The following is a 23,073-nucleotide window of genomic DNA, read 5'->3' on the forward strand; positions in this document are numbered from 1 at the left end:
CAAGATGACATTAGAATACTGATGGCTATATGTTCTCTCACTGAGTCCTAAAAGGACCCTCTGATCTGGCCATGATCACATGCACCATGTTAGCTCCTATAGCATTATAATCAACACTCCTATAAAAATCGACTGAAGAGAAATGTTGGGGGCTTGATCCATGGCTCCATGGTGTTTAGGCCTGTGGCTATGGTTGCACAACATGTCAGAAAGTACATGGAAGTGCAGAAATGCTCACCTCTTCATAGCTGGGCCTCAATTTGTGGACGTGACATGATAGTGGAGGAAGGGAAGACATAAGAATCCCACATTCCCCTCTGAAGGCTGCAGCACCTGGAAGTTCTCATTAAGCCCCATTTTTTAATTTCCACCATATACCATTAACACTAACCAAGCACCAAGACTAAAACACACAGGACTTTGGAGAACATTCTCTATTCAAGCAACAGCAATTGACTTATCAAAAAAGGAACTGAGTCTCATAGAGCACGCAGGCAAAGTTAAAACCTTGACAATTTTCACTTAGAGTTTATGTTCTTAAATTTGTTATGAATAGTCCAACTAATGAGACCATGAGGACTAATTAATTCACTCCATGTTCACTGAATACTTACTGTGTGTCAATCCCTAACGTGGGTTCCTTTTCTCCTGTGGATGATATTTTTCTCAGAGCTATCATGAACTCAAAAAAATACATCCTTAAGAAAAGAAAACAAGATGTCAAAGTGATTGTCAGTCCCCTTAAGTTTAAGGATTAGCTAGTTACTCACTCTTGAAGGAAAGGATGAGGTGAAGCCTGCTAGGTAAAGAATAGATTGGAAAGTTTCAGACACACGCTAAATAAAGAGATAGATAAGCACATCTATGGTAATGTGCACATCTATTTAGAGGAAACAGAGCCAACTCAATTGAGATGATCAGAGAAGAGTTCCAAAGAGTGGAGATGGAGAAAGGGGCAGAAACAGGGACATATGATCAAACCTTCAGTAAGAAACCTGTAAGTGTGAGTGATTACATAGAAGGTGTTCACTTTATGGCATAAAATCTCATTATCTTGCAATGTAGAGAATGATCATATGGATCATACAAGCATACATGCAAGTAGTATCTATATGTGATGGCATGTGCCTGTAAGCCTTGTATTCTGGCGATTGACGAAAGATGATAGGAACGGCCTGTGTGTGTAATCCCCGAGGCAGTATGACAGTATGTTAGAGGCCAATCTGAGCCACATGGTGAGGCACTGTAGCCAACAATAGCAACAACAGAAAGATTGCAAGCAGTGATGCTGTAAAGAAACACATATAGGACCTTCAGGTAAGGTGAAGTGGATGGGGATGGGCTCAACTTGAGCTTCCTTTTCTGCGGAACTGCTGTATCTGGACTCTAGTCTGTAAATACCAGAATACCCTTAAATAAATTGGAAATAAAAAGCCACTTCACTGCACAAACAGAAAAAGAAAAGATCTATGGAGTGTTTGTCAAGTTGGAGAATACCTGAAATGTCTTAGACCCCCAAGAAGTCTGTGAGAAAGAAGCAGATGTTGGCAAGACTGATTAATTTTCTGAGTGAGAGAGAGACTGAAAAAGTGAAAGGCTACAGACAACATATAAGAGTGGAGATGTAAAGATTGGGATGTGTGGGCCCTGTACCAGTGATTTGTCATCTGGTCCACACAAACTATATTCAGTGTATCTTTCCTCCATATTATCAGATTAGCAAACACACAGAAAAGTAAAAAAAAACTAGCTAGAAGCGACCAGTGAATAAGGATATATGTAACTATTCACCTCTGGAGGCAGGTGCACTACCAACAGTTGTGAACTAGTTGTGGAAATAATTTTGTAAATACTAATCATATTTATTTTAAGATATAAAAATTAATAATTTTCATTTTAAAATACTTTATCTCATTGTGTGTGTCTGTGTATGTTCATGTGTGTGCATAAAAGCACATTTGTATACACACATTTGGAAGTCAGAGAACAACCTTTGGTGGTGTGAGTTCTCACCTTCCACCCCACTTGAGACAGAGTCTCTTGTTCATTGCTGCATACACCAGGCTAGCTGGCCTGTGCTCTTCTGAGGATTCTCCTGTCTCTACCCCCGTCTCCCTGTAGGAGTGCTGAAAGTCACAGCTGCGTGCTACCATGTTTGGCTTTACATGGGTTCTTGGCATCAAACTTAAGTCCTCACACTCACCAACACATCAATCTCCCCTGCCCTAGATCTATCCTCTAAAAACACTCCACAGTGGGTCTAGGGTACCATGTTTGTAACTTTTCTGGTACTTGTTTATTTTTTATCTAATGTCAGAAATATGAAAGGACACAAAATATTTAATGTGAACAGCAGTGAACACAGCCCCTGTGATTACAGAGTAACTTGACGCTGGTAATAAACATATAGTCAGAAACTAGGATTAACATTGGAAGGAGGACTGTGCTGATGCCACTACAAAGGTATAGTTGGAGCATCTATTTTTTTATTTAATTTATTCAGATTACAACTCAATTGTTACCCCGTCACTTATATCCTTCCATTCCTCCCTCCCTCCCATTTTTACTCTATTCCCCTCCTCTAGGTCTATGACTGAGGGGGACCTCCTCCCTCACTGTATGGTCATAGGCTATCAAGCCTAATCTTGGTATCCTGCTTATTCTTTCTTTGAGTGCCACCAGGCCTCCCCACCAAGGGGAGGTGGTCAAATATGGGGCACCAGAGTTCATGTCAGAGTCAGTCCCCACTCTCCACATAACTGTGGATAATGTTCTGTCCATTAGCTAAATCAGAGTAGGGGTTCAATGTTTACTACTTGTATTGTCCTTGGTTAGTACAATACAATAGTGGGCCCTGATCCACCTGTCATGATGTTCTTCTTGTAGGTTTCTAGGACATTCTGGATTTCCTCTATTTCTCCATCTCCTATATTTCTCTTACCTAGAGTCCCAATAGGGTGTCCTCACATCTATCCCAATATCCTGGTAAGTAAAGACTTTCATGGGACAGGACCATCTATTTTGAGTTCAGGAAGAGTTCTTTTGAAAAATTTTACTAAAATTTGAGATCTGAAGAAGTAACTAGCTGTTGAGAGTAAGTAGAAGCAACAAGACTAAGATTATAAATTACCCAGGCCACGGAACAGCTCATTATATTGGGAGGCAATCACGGACAGAGAACAGGATGGGCAATGCCATAAATTACATTCACGTTGACCACAGGTGGCTGGGCCACTTGAGCCAAAATGTGTTGACTGGGTTGTCTGGTCAGTGTGTTTGAGTTCTGAAGGTGAAGTCATGTAGACCAGCACTACTCTCAGTGTCACACTTTTGAGATGTATCTACAGAGGAAGAGTAAAAAAAAACTTGGCAAAGAAACACTCAAAAATGGCTATATTCTGACATCCAAGAAAAACACAAAAGGACTGCCCTTTGATGTTCCACTTTAATTGCATTCTCATTACACTTTTTTCCCTGATAACAAGACATAAAATCATTTGTCTTTCAAGGGTGGAGACTCAGGGTACAAGATAGACCTGGATGTAAATCCTCTGTCATTCATTAGCTAAGTCTTCATTAGCTATGTAGACAATGATAAAAAATATTTTCTTGACCGTTCCAGCAATGCTGACTACAACAGTAGCAAAAGTTACATGCATTGACTGTTGGTGCCCTGGTTAGGCAGTGTGCTAAAAGTGTTCACTCATCCTATTGGGTTTTCACTTTTTGAAAGGAAACTATTTCTTCAACTATGGAAAGTTGTTATATAAAGATATAAAGAAGTGAGATATAATGATATAAGATATAAAGAAGTGAAGTCATTCATCAAAGTAGGATTTAGTGAGTAAGCAGAAGAGCCCACACCTGAACTGTCATCATCCAATTTAACACTTACCAAACTGTTTTCAACTGGTCTCAGTATCTATAAAGCTCTCAGGTTCTGCAGCTACTGTTGCTTTCAGACAAATTTACATCCCAGCTCTTTCTAGGGACTCAAATTCTTCCTCTTGTGGACTGGAAATGAAATGCAAAGTTTCTATGTATGCATCAAATCTAGCCCTGGAGCCACACTATTTGAACTAGAAAACCTGGAGCTGGCACATATGGGAATATTTACCAGGAGTGAATGAGAGACACCAATTGTCTCCAAATCTCCAAGGAGAGGAAACACTGCTGCTACCCAGTGGGATTTCTAGTTATCCTGTAGATTGTCGAAGAAGTCTCCATGATGAGTGGTGAAGACAACACTTCTCTGTGGTTATTAGATTACATTGTTGTTAGAGAGTGTGCTGCTTTAGTAGATAGTGGTTGTATCCCTCCAATATCCATGCTCTCACTAGCACTTAGTATGAGGATAGACTTCCAGCAGAGAAAGGGAGAAGTAGTCTCAGAATAGCAGATCAGTTCCTTATCCAATACCGAAAAGTGAGCCCTGAAAACTGTATACAAGCAACATTACACAGACCGAGTGAGTTGCATTTAGGAATATATATATATATATATATATATATATATATATATATATATATATATATATATATATATGAATTAATATATAATTATGTAAAATATTCACACATATGCAATAACAACTAATGAGAAAAGAGGCCATGCATTAAAAAGACACCAAGGAGGGGTATGTGAAATGGGAGAGAAAACGGAATGGAGAAATGCTGCAATTATATTACAGTCTCAAAAAAAGATAAAAACATTTATTATAGAAAAGAACTACTATTGATGGCATGCCCAGAGCACTTTCACAATTCATGTTCCTATTTGTAGTAAAAGAGAGTTTTGGCAGCTTCAAATGCTCATCAATAGTTAGATTCTTAGACATTTTTTATTCTTTTTTTTTGTGGTGCTAGGAATGGAGCTTGGGCATACCATGTAAACACACCCATCTCCTTATCTTCTGGGAAAGTTGCAGAAGGTGTGGGCCAAATTAAAAATGGATCTTCCCACTCAAAGATGCATCTTGGTAGTCTGTCTTCCCACTTCAAATGACTTAATAAAGAAATTCTCTCACAGGTGTTTCCAGCCACTTCAGTTTTAGTTAATTCCAGATGCAGTCAAGTTGACAACCCAGAACAGCCATCAGAATCTGCAAAGCATATTAAGTAAAGTGACACAGACTCAGAAATGCCAAGATTGCACATTCTGACTCACATGTGAATCCTAGCTTATGAAGTTTATATGTGTGAATGTAATTGGGGTTGAGTATAAATACAGGCTATGAAACTATAAAGGGAACCACAAGAGTGTGAGAGGAGAAAAAAGAGGTGCTGAAGAAGTAGTGGAGTGAGCAATAAAGGGCAATATAACATGAAAGTGGAGGGATGGTAGAATACTATGAAGGCAGGGGAAAGGGAGAAAAAAGATGGGAGAATCACAAAATTTTGTTTGGAAACTACCGTATAATGAAACAATACTGTATGAACTAATAAAACAATTTTTAATTTATAAATACTATGAAGATAATAAAAACATTAGGCAAAGACTGGGAGAATATTCATACAAAATGTATCATATAAAGGGCCATTATCCAAAACATATTTTAAAAAACTCTTAAAATACAGCAACAAAAATATAAACCCAAGTAAAAACTGAGCCAAATATCTGACCCCCCAAATTCCACCAAAGAACTCTTATAGATGATAAACACTTTAAGCAAATTGGCTGGATACAAAGTAACTCTAAAAAGTCAGTAGCCCTCCTATATACAAATGACAAACATGCAAAGGAAGAAATTAGGAAAACTACACCCTTCATGATAGCCATGAGCGATATAAAATATCTAGGAGTAACTCTTACCAAGCAAGTGAAGGACTTGTTTGACAAAAACTTCAAATCTCTGAAGAAAGAGATTGAACCGGATATCAAAAGATGGAGGGATCTCCCTTGTTCATGGATTGGGAGAATTAACATAATAAAAATGGCCATCTTCTCAAGCTGTACTACAGTAACAGTAATTAGACAGCGTGATACTGGCACAGCAATAGGCTGGTGGATCAATGGAATCAAATAGAAGACCCAGATATGAATCCACACACATTTGGTCATTTGACTGTTGACAAAGAAGCCAAATTTATTTAATGGAAAAATGATAGCATCTTCAATAAATAGTGCTGGTCTAACTGGATGTCTACGTGTAGAAAATTGCAATTAGACCCATATTTGTCACCATGCACAAAACTCAAGTTCAAGTGGATTAAAGACCTCAACATGGAACCAGTGACATTAAATCAGTTAGAGAAAAAAGTGGGGAGGAGCCTGGAATACATTGGCACAGGAGACAACTTCCTGAACAGAACACCAACAGCCCAGGCCTTAATGTCAACAATTAACAAATGGGACCTCCATATTTGAACATGTCCCTTGGATGGAGATGCCTGGTGGCACTCAGAGGAAAGATAATAGGTCACCAAGGAGAGACTTGAGACCCTATGAGCATATACAGGGGGAGGAGGTCCCCCTCAGACACAGACATAGGGGAGGGGAGGGGAGTAGGGGGGAAGTGGGAGGAAGGGAGGAATGGGAGGATACATGGGATGGGCTAACAACTGAGATGTAATATGAATAAATTAATTTAAAAAAATAAAATTAATAAAAACAAACAAACAAACAAACAAAAACAAATGGGACCTCATGAGGCTGAGAAGCTTCTGTAAGGCAGGAGACACTGTTAACAGAACAAAGCGACAGCCTACAGACTGGGAGAAGATCTTCACCAACCCTGCATCTGACAAAGGTCTAATATCCAAAATATACAAAGAACTCAAGAAATTAAACACCACCAAACCAAATAACCCAATTAAGAAATACGGCTCAGATCTAAACAGAAAATTCTCAACAGAGGAATATCAAATGGCTGAGAAACACTTAAAGAAATGCTCAACCTCCTAGTCATCAGAGAAATGCAAATCAAAATGACATTGAGATTCTACCTTACATCCATCAGAATGGCTAAGCTCAAAAATTCAAGTGACACCACATGATGGCAAAGATATGGAGAAAGAGCAACACTCTTTCATTGCCAGTGGGAATGCAAAATTATACAACCAATTTGTAAATCTATTTGGATCTATGTCAGAAAACTAGGGATAGGGCTTCCTCAAGGCCCAGCTATTCCATTCCCTTGAACATACCCAGAAAATGCTCCACCACACAACAAGGCCATATGCTCAGCAATGTTCATAGCAGCCTTATTCATAATAGCCAGAACCTGGAAACAGCCTAAATGTCCCTCAGTAGAAGACTGGATAAAGAAACTGTGGTACATTTACACTGTGTAATACTACTCAGCTATTAAAAACAAAGAATTCCCAAAATTTGTGGACAAATGGATGGAACTAGAAATGATCATACTGAGTGAGTTGCCCAGAAGCAGAAAGACTCAATTGGTATATATTTACTTATAATTGGACACTAATCCAAGGGGCATGTCACATGAAAGTCTTCACTTACCAGGAAATTGGGATAGAGGTGAGGACATCCTGTTGGGACTCTAGGTGAGAGAAGCATGGGAGAATGAGGAAATAGAAGCATCCAGATTGTCCTAGAAACCTACAAGAAGAACATTATCATGGGCAGATCTGAGCCCAGGGGTTCTGCTCAATTATGGCACCAACCAAGGACAATACATGCAGTAAACATTGAACCCCTACCCCAGATCTAGTCAGAATGTCTTGGACATTTTACACAGTGTTTGGAGACTGGAGACTTTCACATGAACTCTAGTGCCCCATATTTGACCATGTCCCCTAGATGAGGAGGCTTGGTGGCACTCAGAGAAAAGATAACAGGCTATCAAGAAGAGACTTGATACCCTATGATCATATAAAGAGGGAGGAGATCCCCCTCAGTCACAGACATAGGGGAGGGGAATAGAGTGAAAGTGGGAGAGAGGGAGGAATGGGAGGATAAAAGGGATGGGATAACAACTGAGATGTAATATGAATAAATTAATAAAAAAGTAAAAAATACTGTGTAGGTATTTTGATAGGGATTTCATTGAATCTATAAATAGCTTTTGGTAAAATGGCCAATTTTTACTATGATAATTCTCCTAATCCACGAACAAGGAAGATCCTTCCATCTTCTCATGTCATCTTCAATCTCTTTCTTCAGAGATTTAAAGTTTTTTTTTTTCAAATAAGTCCTTCACTTGCTTGGTTAGAGTAACTCCTAGATATTTTATATTCCTTGTGGCTAACATGAAGGGTGTAGTTTTCCTAATTTCTTCCTCTGCATGATTGTCACTTGTATATAGGAATGCTACTGCCATTTTATAGTTAATTTTGTATCCAGCCAATTTGCTAAATGTGTTTATCAGCTGTAGGAGTTCTCTGGTGGAATTTTGAGGGTCACTAATGTACACTATCATATCATATGGAAATAGGGATAATTTGACTTCTTCTTTTCCCATTTGGATCCCCTTGATCTCCTTTTGTTGTCTTGTTGCTCAGGATAGATCTTCAAGAGCTATATTGAAGAGATATGGAGATAGTGGGTAGCCTTGCCTGGTCCCCAATTTAAGAGGAATTCCCTTGAGTATCTCTCCATTTAATTTGATGTTGGCTATTGGCTTGTTTTATCTAGCCTTTATTATGTTTATGTATGTGCCTTGTATGCCCGATCTCTCCAAAACTTTAAACATGAATGGGTGTTGGATTTTATCGAATGCTTTTTCTGCATCTAAGGAGATGATCATGTTGTTTTTCTCTTTCAGTTTGTTTATATGGTGGATCACATTGATGGATTTCCATATATTAAACCATCCCTGCATGCCTGTAATGAAGCCTACCTGGTCATGGAGAATGATATATTTGATATGTTCTTGTGTTCATTTTACGAGTATTTTATTGAATATTTTTGTGTCTATGTTCATAAGAAAATTGGCCAGACATTCTCTTTCTTTGTTAGGTCTTTGTGGGGTTTAGGTATCAATGTGATTGTGGCCTTAGAGAAAGAATTTGGTGATGTTTCATCCATTTCTATTATTTGGAGTAGCTTGAATAGTACCAGTATTAGCTCCTCTTTGATGGTCTAGTAGAATTCTGCACTGAAACCATCTGGCCTTGGTTTTTTGGTTTTTTGGGTTTTTTTGGTTGGGAGACTATCAATGATTGCTTCTATTTCTATAGGAAAAATGGGGCTATTTGTTTATCTGATCTTGATTCAATTTTGGCAAGTGGAATTGATTGAGAAAATTGTCCATTTCCCTTAGATTTTCAAATTTTGTGGCATATATACCTTTAAAATAGGATCTTATGATTCTTTGTATTTCTTCAGTGTCTGTTGTTTTGTCTCCCTTTTCATTTCTGATTTTGTTGATTTGGATAGTGTCTCTCTGCTTTTTAGTTAGTTTGGCTAATGGTTCATCTATCTTGTTGATTTTCTCAAAGAACCAGTATTTTTGCATCAATGTTCATAAGAGAAATTGGTCTGACATTCTCTTTCTTTGTTGGGTCTTTGTGAGGTTTAGGTATCAAGGTGACTGTGGCCTGATAGAATTAGTTTTTTGTTTTTTTCTAATGTCCGATTATGAGTGAGTATAGACAATGCATGTCTTTCTGGGTCTGGGCTAACTCACTCAGGATGATATTTTACAGTTCCATCCATTTGCCTATGAATGTTGTTGAGAAAATGTTCTGGTTGTATGGTGGGGCATCATTTGGCTATATTCCCAAGAGTGGTATGGCTGGGTCTTGAGGTAGAGTTAGTCCCAATTTCCTGAGAAAGCACCAGATTAATTTCCAGAGTCATTGTACAATTTTGCACTCCCACCAGCAATGGAGGTGTGTTCCCTTTTCTCCACATCCTCACCAGCATGAGCTATCACCTGATTTTTTTATCTTAGCCATTTGGATAAGAGTAAGATGGAATCTCAGAGTCATTTTGAGTTGCATTTCCTGATTGCTGGGAATGTAGCGCATTTCTTTAAGGTTTCTTGGCCATTAGACATTATTTTATAGAGAATTCTCTGTTTAGTTCTGTAACCCATTTTTAATAGGATTATTTGTTTTGGTGATGTTTAATTTCTTCAGTTATTTATATATTTTGGATATTAGCCCTTTGTCCAATGTCACGTTGGTGATGATCTTTTCCCAATCTGTAGGCTGTCATTTTCTTCTGTTGACAGTGTCCTTTGCCTTACAGAAGCTTTTCAGTTTCATAAGGTCCCATTTATTGATGGTTGATCTTAGGGCATGAGCTGTTGGTGTTCTGTTCAGGAAATTGTCTCCTGTGCTGATGAGCTCAAGGCTCTTCTCCACTTTTTCTTCTAACAGATTTAGTGTGTATGGTTTTATGTTGAGGTCTTTATTTCACTTGCACTTCAGTGTTGTACAGAGTGATAGACTTGGATCTATTTTCATTTTTCTGAATGTAGCCATCCAGTTAGACCATCACCATTTGTTGAAGATGCTATCATTTTTCCATTGTATGGATTTGGCTTCTTTGTCAAAAATCAAGTCTCCAAAGGTATGTGGTTTTATTTCTGGGTCTTCAATTCAGTTCCATTGATCAACCAGCCCATTGCTGTGCCAGTACCATGCTGTTTTTATTAATGTTGCTCTATAGTATAGCTTGAGATCCAGGATGTAAATTCCTCCAGAAGATCTTTTATTATATAGGATCATTTTAGCTATTATGGGTTTTCTGTTTTTTCATATGAAGTTGAGAATTGATCTTTCAAGGTTGGTAAAGAATTATGTGGGTATTTTGAGGGGAATTGCATTGAATATATAGATTGCTTTTGGTAAGATGGCCATTTTTTACTATGTTGATTCTCCCAACCATGAGCATGGGAGACCTTTCCATCTCCTGAAATCTTCCTCAAATTCTTTCGTCAGAGATTTGAAGTTTTTCATATAAATATTTCACTGTCTTGCCTAGAGTTACACCAAGATACTTTGTATTATTTGTGGCTATTGTAAAGGGTTTTGTTTCCCTAACTTCTTTCTCTGCCTGTTTGTCACTTTTATACAGGAGGGCTACTGATGTTTTTGAGTTGATTTTGTATCCAACCTTTTACTGAAGGTGTTTACCAGCTGTAGGAGCTGCTTGATAGCATTTTTGGGGTCACTCATAAAAACTATCATATTATCTTCAAATAGTGATAGTTTAACTTCTCTGATTTTTATCCCCTTGATATTCTTTAGTTGTCTTATTGCTCTAGCGAGGACTTCAATATATGGAGAAAGTGGACAGCCTTGTCTTGTCACTGATTTCAGTGGAATTGATTTAAGTTTCTCTCCATTTAGTTTGATGTTGGCTATAGGCTTGCTGCATATGGCCTTTATTTTGTTTCAGTATGAGCCCTGAATCCCTGATCTCTCCAGGACTTTTAACATGAATGGGTGTTGGATTTTGTCGAATGCTTTTTCGGCATCTAAAGAGATGATAATTTTGTTTTTCTATCAGTTTGTTGATATGATGAATTACATTGATGAATTTCTGTATACAGAACTACCCCTGCATGCCTGGGATGAAGCCTACTTGGTCAGGGTTAATGATAGTTTTGATGTGTTCTTGAATTTGGTTTGTGAGTATTTTATTGAGTATTTTTGCATCAATATTCATAAGAGAAATTGGTCTAAAATTCTCTTTCTTTGTTGAGTCTTTCTGTAGTTTAGTTATCAAGGTGATTGTAGCCTCAAATTATGGTAATGTTCCTTCTTTTTCTATTTTATGGAATAGTCTAAAGCATATAGGTATAAGCTCTTGTCTGAAGGTTTGGTAGAATTCTGTGCTGAATCCATCTGGTACTGGATTGTTGTTGTTGTTGTTGTTGTTGTTGTTGTTGTTGTTGTTGTTGTTACTGTGAGACTTTTGATGACTTCCTCTATTTCCTTAGATGTGATAGGACTATTCAATTTATTTACCTGATCTTGATTCAATTTTGGTAGTTGGGCACTATAAAGAAAATCATCCATTTCATTTAGGTTTTTGAATTTTGAGGCATACAGACTTTAGAAGTAAGATCTGATGGTTCTTTGTATTTCTTCAGTGTCTGTGGTTATATCTCCCTTTTCATTTCTTATTTTGCTGATTTGAATACTCTCCCTTTTATTTAGTTTGGCTAAAGGTTTGTCAATCTTGTTGATTTTCTCAAAGAACCAGCTCATGGTTTCATTGATTCTTTGAATTGTTTTATTGATTGATTGATTGATTGATTGATTGATTCACTTATTTTGGGTTTCCAATTTATTGATTTCAGCCCTGAGTTTGATGATTTACAGCCATTTACTCCTCTTGGGTTTTCTGCTTCCTTTTGTTCTAGAATTTTCAGATGTTATGTTAAGTTGCTAGTATGGACTCTCTCCAGTTTCTTATTAAGGCACTTTGTGCTATGAACTTTTCTCTTAGCACTGCTTTCATTGTGTCCCATAGGTTTGGATATGTTGTGCCTTCTGTTTCATTGAATTCTAGGAAGTTTTTTATTTCTCTTTTTATTTCATCCCTTACCCAGATATCATTGAGTAGGGAGTTGTTCAGTTTCCACGAGTTTTTAGGTTTTGATTGTTTCTTTTGTTGCTGAATTCCATCTTCAATCCATGGTAGTCTGATAAGATGCAAGAGAGCATTTCAATTTCCTTGTATCTGTTGAGGCTTGCTTTGTGGCTGAGTACATGGTCAATTTTGGAGAAGGTTCCATGAGGTGCTGAAAAGAAGGTGTAATCATTTGTGTTTGGGTGAAATGTTCTGTAGATATCAGTTAGGTCCATTTGTTTCATCATGTCTATTAGTTTTCTTCTTTCTCCATTTAGGTTCTGTCTTGATCTGTCTATTGGTGAGAGTGGGGTGTTGAAGTCTCCCACTATTAGTGTGTGCAGTTCAATGTATGACTTAAGTTTTAGTAACATTCCTTTTACAAATGTAGATGCTCCTGCATTTGAGGTATAGATATTCAGAATTGAGAAATCATCTTGGCATATTTTTCCTTTGATGAGTATGGAGTGACGTTCCCTGTCTCTTTAATTAGTTTTTATTCAAAGTCTAATTTGTCAGATACTAGAACGGCTACTCCAGCTTGTTTCTTAGATCTGTTTGCTTGGAATTCCAACCCTTTACTCTGAGGTAATGCTTATCTTCATTGCTGAGGTTTCTTGTATGCAGCAGAATGATGGATCCTGTTTTCACATCCATTCTGCCAGCCTGTGTCTTTTTACTGAGAAGTTGAGGCCATTGATGTTGAGATATTAATGACCAGTTGTTTTTAGCTCCTTTTGTTTTGATGTTGGTCGTGGTAGTGTGTGTGTGTTTCTGTGTTTTAGATTTGTGGATATGGAGTTATTTATTTTATGTGTTTTCTTGAGTGTAGTTAGCCTTCTTGGGCTGGAATTTTTCTTCTAGTACCTTCTGTAGGGCTGTATTTGTGACTAGGTACTGATTAAACTTTGTTTTGTCATGGGATATCTTATTTTCACCATGTATGGTGATTGAAAGTTTTGCTGGGTTAGCATCTGTGGTCTCTTACTGTTTGCATGACTTCTGTCCAGGCCCTTCTAGTTTCATGGTCTCTGCTGAGAAGTCAGATGTAATTCTGATCAGTTTGCCTTTATATGTGACTTTACATTTTTCTCTTGAAGCATTTAATTTTCTTTCTTTGTTCTATACATTTATTGTTTTGATTATTTTGTAGTGGGGGATTTTGTTTTCTGGTTGAATCTATTTGGAATTCTGTAGTCTTCTTGTATATAATGGGCATTTCTTTCCCTAGGTTGGGGAAGGGTTTTTTTTTTATAATTTTGTTGAAAATATTTTCTAGGCCTTGATGCTTGGATTCTTCTCTTTCTATTCCTATTATTCTTAGATTTTTGCCTTTTTATAGTGTCCCAGATTTCTTAGGTGCTTTGTGTCAGGAACTTTTTAGTTTTATCATTTTCTTCAACTGATGTATCAATAACTTTGATCATATCTTCCACACTTGAGATACTGTCTTGCATTTCTTGTATTTTGTTGGTGTGGCTTGTGTCCTTAGTTCCTGTTCTCTTCCCTATGTTTTTGAACTTTACCTCATAATTGACCATGTCCCCTGGAGAGGGAGACCTGGTGGCACTCAAAGGAAGGACAGCAGGTTACCAAGAAGAGACTTGATACCCTATGAACATATACAGGGGGAAGAGGAGGTCCCCCTCAGGAACAGTCATAGGGGAGGGGAAGGAGGGGAAAATGGGAGGGAGGGAAGAATGGGAGGATACAAGGGATGGGATAACCTTTGAGATGTAACAAGAATAAATTATTAAAAAATTTTTAAATGAAAAAAAGATTGCCTCAGCTTGTGTTCTATTTGTTCTAATTCCCTCTTTAGGTCTTGAATAGTCTTATTCATTTCTTTTTCCTGTTTGACTGAATTTTCCTGTAATTCTTAATAGGATTTACTCAATTCCTTCATCTGTTTGGATGTATTTTCCTGTAATTCTTCATAGGATTTATTCAATTTCTTCATCTGATTGAGTGTTTCTTTGAGTAATTTATTTTCCTCTTTCAAAGCTTCTATAATTTTCAACACCTCAGATTTAAAGTCTTCTTTTTGTGTTTCATGGGTGTTCATATCTCCAGGGCTTGCTGTGTTAGGATCACTGGTTTCCTGTGCTGTTATATGGCTCTCAGTTTTGTTGCTAGTCTTCTTGTGCTGTGCTCTGGTCATCTGGTTGTCTCTGGTGTTAGCAGGTATAGGGATTCCTCCAATGAGGTTGCTATCTGTGTTCCAGGTGGGCCACGCAGATTGGGAGCAAGTAAAGAGAACTCCAAGGCAAAAATTGTTTGCTAGGGCTCCCCAGAGGCTTCCTTAGGATGTTGGACAGTGGGTGTTAGAGCCTGCACCCAGCTTAGCTCACTTGGGTTCCCTGAGTGTATTCCAGTTGGGCTGGGCAGGGAAGGAGTGATCTTATATATTTCTAAGGCCAAAGTCTCTCAGGTACCCTACAGTCCTTTTTGAGATGGCATGGATCTATCTATATGCTATGCTCCAGATAGTTTGGGTATGGTCAACCAAGAGAGATTAGAGATCCAAGCTTCTCAGGAAACAGCAGCTAATGTGGGATGTGGCCTGCACAAGTCTCTGGTCTGTGACCTAGGTGGATCTGGCCAATAGACTATAGGTGGGCGGGATGAGATCAGGGCCAGAAGCTTCTAGAAGTATTGCAGCTAACAAATAATGTGGCCCAAGCTGGTCTCTGCTCAGTGGGTTTACCTTGTGTCTTAGCTATATCTAAGTGGTGTGCTTCAGGCAGGTGTGTGCATCTAGACCAAGGTCTGAAGTTGCTTGTAGGATGGTGGCTAAAGCGGACTGTGGCCAGAGCCTGGATTCAGCTTTGCCAGCCACAAGGCATACTCCCAGCTAGTAGGCAGTTGGAGATGTGTAAGAGATTGGGTCACCAAGCTGCTCAGAAGCTTAACAGACCCTCTTGTGAGGGCAGGGGTATATTTATCTGTTCTGTGACCCAGCCAGTCTATGCCAGCAAGCAGATGGGGGTCTGAGATAGCTCAGGTCTCAAAGGTACTTATGTGCCCCGCACTTTGAGGCAGCTAATGTGGATTGTGTCCTGTGCCAGGACTAAGCTCTGCCTGCTCACCCCCTATCCTGGATCTGGAAAGCAGTAGACAAGGGCAGAAGGCAGTTTGTGTAGGAGAGAGAGCCTGGAGCTGCAAGTATATCCCACAGTTTTTCTTCTGGGATCCCACAAGCAGTAGTTGGCAGTGAGAGCCTGAAGATGCAGGGATTTCCTACAGTCCTTCCCAAGATGGCAGCTAATGTGTGATGTCCCCAGGGATTTTTCTGTGGGTTAGCTGGCTGGACAGATCTTGGACCCACCTGTGCTCCACACAGTTTGGATCCCTCTCACCTGAGAATTAGCAGCACTAGTGTTTTGTAGTTCTCAGTTTGGTCTTTAGGTCCCTGTACAGTCCTGGATTTCTTGCTAATCAGATGCAGTATGTGATTGGTGGCCCCATCCTTATTGTATCCAAATGGCTCTTTTTTAAGGGGTAGTAATCAATTCAGAGACTTAATAAGTGTTCAAAGTAGTGAATACAGATGACTTTGAGTACTCATATCTATATGGGTCAACTTTATCAAACTACCACCATCAGAAGCTCAGGTAACTTCATGGATAAGGACACGGAAAGAATGTTAGGAGTCAGTGAATGGAAGAAAAGCAATAAAATACTGACTCATTGACAGGACATTCTGTTTCATGCATCAATTCACAGCAGCTGTGATTGTTTGCATGTGATCAAGCCAGTCAAAATTCCAGTGTAGATGAAATAGCCTCCAGCCCCCAGGGTCCCTAAAGGACGTCCTTTTGGTAGCTGATGGATATTGAGGAAAGATAAGTGTTCTTTGGGGATGTGAGCACTGGTAGGTTGCTAATTCCCTGGTGGAAGGCCAAACAGTATGTGTACATTGGTAATATTAATTGAACCAATGGACTTATTAATGACAAAAAGTGAAAGAGGACATGAACCAGGAAGGAAGATGGGATCGAGCACTAAGAGAAATTGCAGGGATGGTGGTGAGTGGGTATGAGCAATATACGTTGTATGAATTTGTAGGATTTTCAAATAATTAAAAAATATTACATTTTTAATTAATGTGCTTTTATGTACTCATTAAAAATAGTGATAATGGTTATAAATTGTGCACTAAGGGGAACTGAAATGGCACCACAGAGAAGGGAATGAATGAAAAGAAAAAGGGAAATGGAAATAAAGTAAGCCAAGTAGGAAGAAAGACAGGAAAAGTTTGAAATCATTTTCCAGTATACCATGACTACAAAGTTCTTTAAAATTTGAATGGAAAAATTTACCACTATGGTAGAGAGACTTCTTTATAAAACACCAAATTTAAATAATTTGTACTAATTATCTTAATGAGGACAAGTAAAATATTAGAATGAGATGTTTCACATGTTCTTTTGAGAGAAGTGCAATAATTAAATAATGAGTAATTATAAACACTGTAGAAAGTGTGAAATCAAAACCCAAGTCCAGCATTTGAAGCTACTCTACCCAGGAATTATTTTCCAATCCTTAAAAAAATGAGCTAGTGGTAACTTGAGTAACAATTCCAACTCCATACAGATGGGTTAGAAAGAAGCGCTCCTTGAGTTTAAGCATTCATTTGAAGCATGTAAGTTCAACAAACCAAGTTTTCACCTAATAAGACTGGAGAATAGAAAAAACTGAATGTAGAGGAAGAAATAGCAATAGTTAGAGGAGAAATCTATTAAACTGGAACAAGAGGTGACAGAGAGGAGTAATGACACCAAAAGCTGGTGCTTTGCACAGATGAGCAAAAGCCACATTTTCTGGAGTCAGGCTTTTGTTATGCAGGACAGGCTGTCTTTGAGCTAGGATCCTGCAGCTCCCAAGGGCTGGGATTTTAGGCATGAGCCACTACAAGTCAATGCAAATAAATAAATAAATAAATAAATAAATAAATAAATGTCTCTAGCAAGAGAAATAGACAGAGAAGACAGATGAAGAAGAGAAGCAGGAAAAGAATGGGCTCAGGAAAGGGAGAAAGGAATTGAAATCAGAAGTGAGTAAGGGGGCTTCAGGACAGAACCACGGACAATGAAAAACAACAAAGGAACATTAAAGAAAAATCCTTGCTCACAGGTTTGCTAGCTCAAATGAAATAGACCAATTCATTGAAGGTCACAATCTGCTTAAATCCACACAAGAAGAAATTTTTAAAAATCAGTAGATCTATGTCTATTAAATAAATAGCTTAATAATTAACGATTTTCCCAAACAGGAGGTACCGGACCTCAACACTTTCACCAGGAAATTCTACCAAAATTTTAAGGTGAAATCACTTCTAGAAAATAGGAGCTGAGGAAGTATAAAGCTATCATCACCACAGTATGAATAATTTGGAAATATGGTATGAGAAAGGAAAACTGATAACCAATAGCTCTCATTAAATTTGGTTTGAAATTCTCCATATAACAAATGGATTGAACTAGAAATTGTCATAATGAGTGAGTTCACACAGAAGCAAAAAGAGCTAAATGGTATATACTCACTTATATCGAGACACTAGTCCAAGGTGTACATCCCCATGAAAAACTGTACCTACCAGGATAGTGGGTAAGAGGGGAGGACATCCTATTGAGACTTTAGGTGTGAGAAGCCTGGGAGAAAGAGGAAATAGAAGGATCCAGCGGGTCCTGAAAAACTACAGGTGAGTCTGGGCCCTGGGGTCCTCCGCAAACTGTGGCAACAGCCAAGGAAAAAATAGGCAGTAAACCTCGAACCCCTACACAGACTAGCCGATGGACAGGACATTCTCCACTGTTGAGTGGAGAAGGAGATCTAACTTTCACACAAACTCTGGTGCCCCGTATTTGAACATGTCCCTTGGATGGAGATGCCTGGTGGCACTCAGAGGAAAGATAATAGGTCACCAAGGAGAGACTTGATACTGTATGAGCATATACAGGGGGAGGAGGTCCCCCTCAGACACAGACATAGGGGAGGGGAGGGGAGTAGGGGGGAAGTGGGAGGAAGGGAGGAATGGGAGGATACATGGGATGGGCTAACAACTGAGATGTAATATGAATAAATTAATTAAAAAATAAAAATAAAAAAAAAAGAAAAAGAAAAATCTGTTCTATACAAAGCTCAGGATGTAAGAGGAAGGAACTCGTCAAGAAGATGAATCAAAAAAATATGAATAAAACCATTTGGAAATCCTGAAAAAAAAAGAAATCCTCCATATATACTGAAAAAATTAAATATAACTACAACACTGAAACAAACAGAATTATACATCATGACAAACTAGTATTTAATCCCAGCTATGTAAAGCTGCTTAGAATTATAACAATTATTGGAAATTATCACATCAAAAAGCTAAGGAAGAAAAAGTTACACAATATATATGGAAAGTATTAGACAAAATTCAATGCCCATTCCTGTTATTAATAAAAACTCAGCAAATAGCAAACAGAGAGATACCACCTCCATTGACTAAAGAATATCTCTGAAAACCTTAAGAAAATGTCATACTTAGTGACCAGCAACTAACTGTTTTCTCATTAATACTAGGAGCAGGCATGAAGGTTCCCTTTCACCATTATTGTTCAGTGACATTCCGGAAATCTTACCTAATGGAGAATGATATGGAAAGGAAATAAAACATGTACAGTTTGGGAAGAAAAAAATTGTTTTTGTTTGCAAGAAACATCTGTGCAATTTTTTTTTTAAATTGCTGATGAAACTCTCATGGAGCCAGTAAGAAATTATATCAAAATTTATAAAAGGTAATATACAGAAGTTCATTTATTCCTTTTATTAATTTTTACATTGTCTTGCTATGTAGCTCAGGCTGGCTTTGAATTCATGATGGAGCTTGTGTTAATTCTCTGTCCTCAGATTCTTAAAGACTAGAATTCCAAGCATTACCCTGCATGTGTGATTAATTTCATTCTTATATACCAGGAAGAAACAATTTTTTAAAATTAAAAACACATCTATATTTACACTAACCCAAAATGATAAATAAAACAAAATATATGAAAGATTCACAACTGATAAATAAAAAAGCAACCATGATTAAGCTTTGTGGCTTTTTATAATCCAAATTAGCACCAGACTGATTTTGGTATAATTGTTGTTCTCAAAGCTTCTAGTACCCTTGATTTTCTTCTAATTTTTTCAAATTATTAATTTTAATTAATTAAACATTTTTTATTTTTACATGCACATTTATATTATTACACATATATACATTAAACTACCTATAGCAAGAAGAGCCATGACACAATAAGGAATTATATAAAAGTGACATTATTAGTGTTTTGGCTATTTGTATTTGACAGTGTTGAAGAAAACATCTTTCCTATCTTGGTGCATCTAAAATTCTGAATGTAAATCAATCTCCATCACATCTTGTCATTATCAACTTAACACATGTATCTAGAGCTAAAATAATCTTAACCCCTAAACAATTACACTTCATTGTAAAACTAACCTACCTGGTCTTCCACTCCATCAGAGATTTGAGAAGGAATAAATTTGATTATCTGAGTATGCCAGGAGTGCAGGTTAGATTAGAAGCTTTCCAAATGAAAAGATGACAGAGACAATTTGCTACCTAAATAGTCATCCAAAACTCTCTATAATTTTAGAGCATCCTCTTCAGTGTTCTGGCCCAATATATGTCATGGATATATTTGTGAGGTAGGAACTATTGAGGACTTCCTCGCCCTGACTTGGCAGAGTTTGGCCATCAACTCTGCCAGTATCGAAGCTTGCCATAGGCTGAGGTCAGATTTTCTTCTAATTTTAAGAAACATTTAATGTAAAACTCCAGAAAATGAAGCATGTATTTATAAACACAAAATTGGCACATTGTAGGCCCCTAAGAAATGTTTTCTTTGAGAATATCCATTACAATAGCAAAGAAAAAGAAATGAACAGAAAGGACATGCCCTATGTATTACTTTGATATTTGTCTCTTATGATCATAGCTCGGTAGTATGTGTGTTCTCCTAAAACTTTCCTTGTCATGGTCAGCCTAATGTGACAAAATAGAAGTCACAGGCCCTAGGGTCAAACCTACCTAAGTTTGGCAAAATTGTTTACATCCTAGGTTGTAGCTTTATGCCTCTCTCTCAAAAGACCCAATGTGTTGAACAACGGGTGGCAGTGTAGATGTTTGTAACCTTGTCCCATTGTGCCATTGCATGCTTGCCTCAATGACTCCAGGCTGGACAGCAAACAACTCAGTTCCTCATGGTTGATATGCTGGTTTTAAAGCCAAGGATCAGGGGTGATGTTCTGTTGTCAGCAATGGTTGTCTGAAAGACCGAGGTATAAGGTCTCATTTCCCATCATAGTCTGAAGGAAGTAAATACCCTTTTGTTCTGTTTTAACTCATACTCACTGAAGTGATGGGGGAAGGCATAGTGCAATCACAGCATTCGGATTAAGCTACATTTATAGTAAGAAGACTGCTTTTCCACCACCAAAAAGTTTTCGTAAAGCCTCTTTCATGTCTCTGTTCCTGAAGCTGTAGATGAATGGGTTCAGCATAGGAATCACAATGTTATAGAGAACAGAAGCCCTACTTTCCCTCTCTGTAGAGTGACTAGAGGGGGGAAGTAAATACACACCCATCAGAGATCCGTAGAAGAGCAGAACCACTGTAAGATGGGAGCCACAGGTAGAGAAGGCTTTCCATCGCCCTCCAGGAGAAGGGATGCCCAACACGGCCCAGGAAATACGGACATAGGAGAAGACGATCAACATAAGAGGGATACTGAGAAACACCAAGCCCATGGTAATGATCATCAGCTCATTAATGTGGGTGTCAGAGCAGGCAAGTTTCAGCAGAGCACTGGGTTCACAGTAGAAATGGGGGATGACCCTGTGGGCACAGAAAGCCACACGGGTCAACAGCAGTGTGTGCATCAGGGCGGGGCAGTTGGTCAGGACCCAGCATATACCCAACATTAATGCACAGAGTTGTGGGCTCATAGCTGTGCTGTAATGGAGTGGCTGGCAGATGGCTACATAGCGGTCATAGGCCATCACAGCAAGAAGGCAGTTGTCAAGGCCACCAAACATCAGGAGGAAATACAGCTGGGCAAGGCACCCAGAATAGGAGATGGTCTGACTCTGGGTATAAATGTTGACAAGCATTTTGGGGACTGAAGCAGAAACGAAACAAGCATCAGCTAAGGACAGATTGGTCAAGAAGAAGTACATAGGAGTGTGCAGGTGCAGGTCAGAGCTGATGACAAGGATGATGAGGAGGTTCCCCACCATAGTGACCAGGTACATGCCCAGGAAGACACTAAATAGAAGAGGCTGCTCCCCTGGCTGCTCAGAGAGTCCCAGAAGGAGGAAGTCTGAAACGCCAGATTGGTTCACTCTGCTTGATTTTCCCATCCTGCTCAGCTCTTGTCATCCATGTCCAAATGAAAATTCTCTGGGTGCTAATACTTAATCATTAGGTCAGCTCATAGAAATGACATTTTATCGCCAGAACTACCTGGGATGGAGAGGTAGGAGATTCTGTGATCCTTGCCCATGAGCATCTCTGGGTATCACTGAAAATAAAATACGTACAAAACATTTTATAGAACTAAATATAACAATTAAAAACTAGTGAACACCCAAATGCAAATGTTGCTCTCTAAGCTGCCACAGACTCTGCACAAAAGAGATCAGTTTGATTAGAGAAGTGAGCACAGGCTATTGGAAGGAGGTGGGAATTAAGCACAGCCTTGTTGGGGATATTTGAAAAGTACTTTAACTTTGTGCATTAGGGAAGAGAAGGTGTAGATCATCATAACTCCCCCTCCTATCCCAGTGCACACAACACACACACACACACACACACACACACACACACACACGTGTTGAGCTTTCTGTGTTGACACTGAAAATACCTTTGAAGGAAAGATGAGCTGCTTCCTAATCCTAGAACTGAGCTTCATCCATTCAAAGCAATCCTGAGCTTTCCCCTAACTGAGAGTGCTGGCCATATGGGCATCCTCCAAAATGTCTTCCTTTGTCTGTTCCCACTCCCCTTTTTTATCTCCCTGTGGCAATCTCAGAGTTGACACTGAAGGACCCCTTTCTTCCCTCCTGTGGTTTTACTATCTCTCTCTGGTGCTTGGTTTTCACTATACAGAAGGAAAATAAAGGGTTTTAGATCTTTGTTCTCTTTTCAGCAAACAGCGCTGTCTGCCGTCCTTGGGTGTAGAATAGGCTAGTGTTACACAGCCTTTGCAAGGACTGTGGCAATGAACACAACTCCTGTGATTACAGGGTCACTGGACACTGGTAATAAACAAATCAGGTAAACATATAGTCAGAAACCAGGATTAGCACTGGAAGGAGGACTGAGCTGAATCCACTACAAAGGTATAGTTGGAGCATCAATTTTGAATTCAGGAAAAGCTGTTTTGAATATTTTTAATAAAGTTTGAGCACTGAGGAAATAACTAGTTGTTGAAAGTAGAAGCAACAAGACTAAGATTATAAACTACCCAGGCTAAGGGACAGTTCATTGTATCAGGAGACAGTCATGGTCAGAGAACAGTATGA

At 38.6% G+C, this 23,073-nt stretch overlaps 1 protein-coding gene across 1 annotated transcript; it reads right to left on the minus strand.

The window, feature by feature from the left end:
- Positions 1-20,955: 20,955 nt before the first annotated feature.
- Positions 20,956-21,909, minus strand: LOC311606590 (olfactory receptor 1N2-like; the record flags this gene model as incomplete). The annotated part of the gene is made up of 1 exon (XM_084797921.1): positions 20,956-21,909. One exon carries the CDS (start codon positions 21,907-21,909, stop codon positions 20,956-20,958), a length of 954 nt encoding a protein of 317 aa, XP_084654047.1.
- Positions 21,910-23,073: the final 1,164 nt, after the last annotated feature.

This window comes from Acomys minous (assembly GCF_964271855.1).
Source record: "Acomys minous genome assembly, chromosome: 10".
Taxonomy (NCBI): domain Eukaryota; kingdom Metazoa; phylum Chordata; class Mammalia; order Rodentia; family Muridae; genus Acomys; species Acomys minous.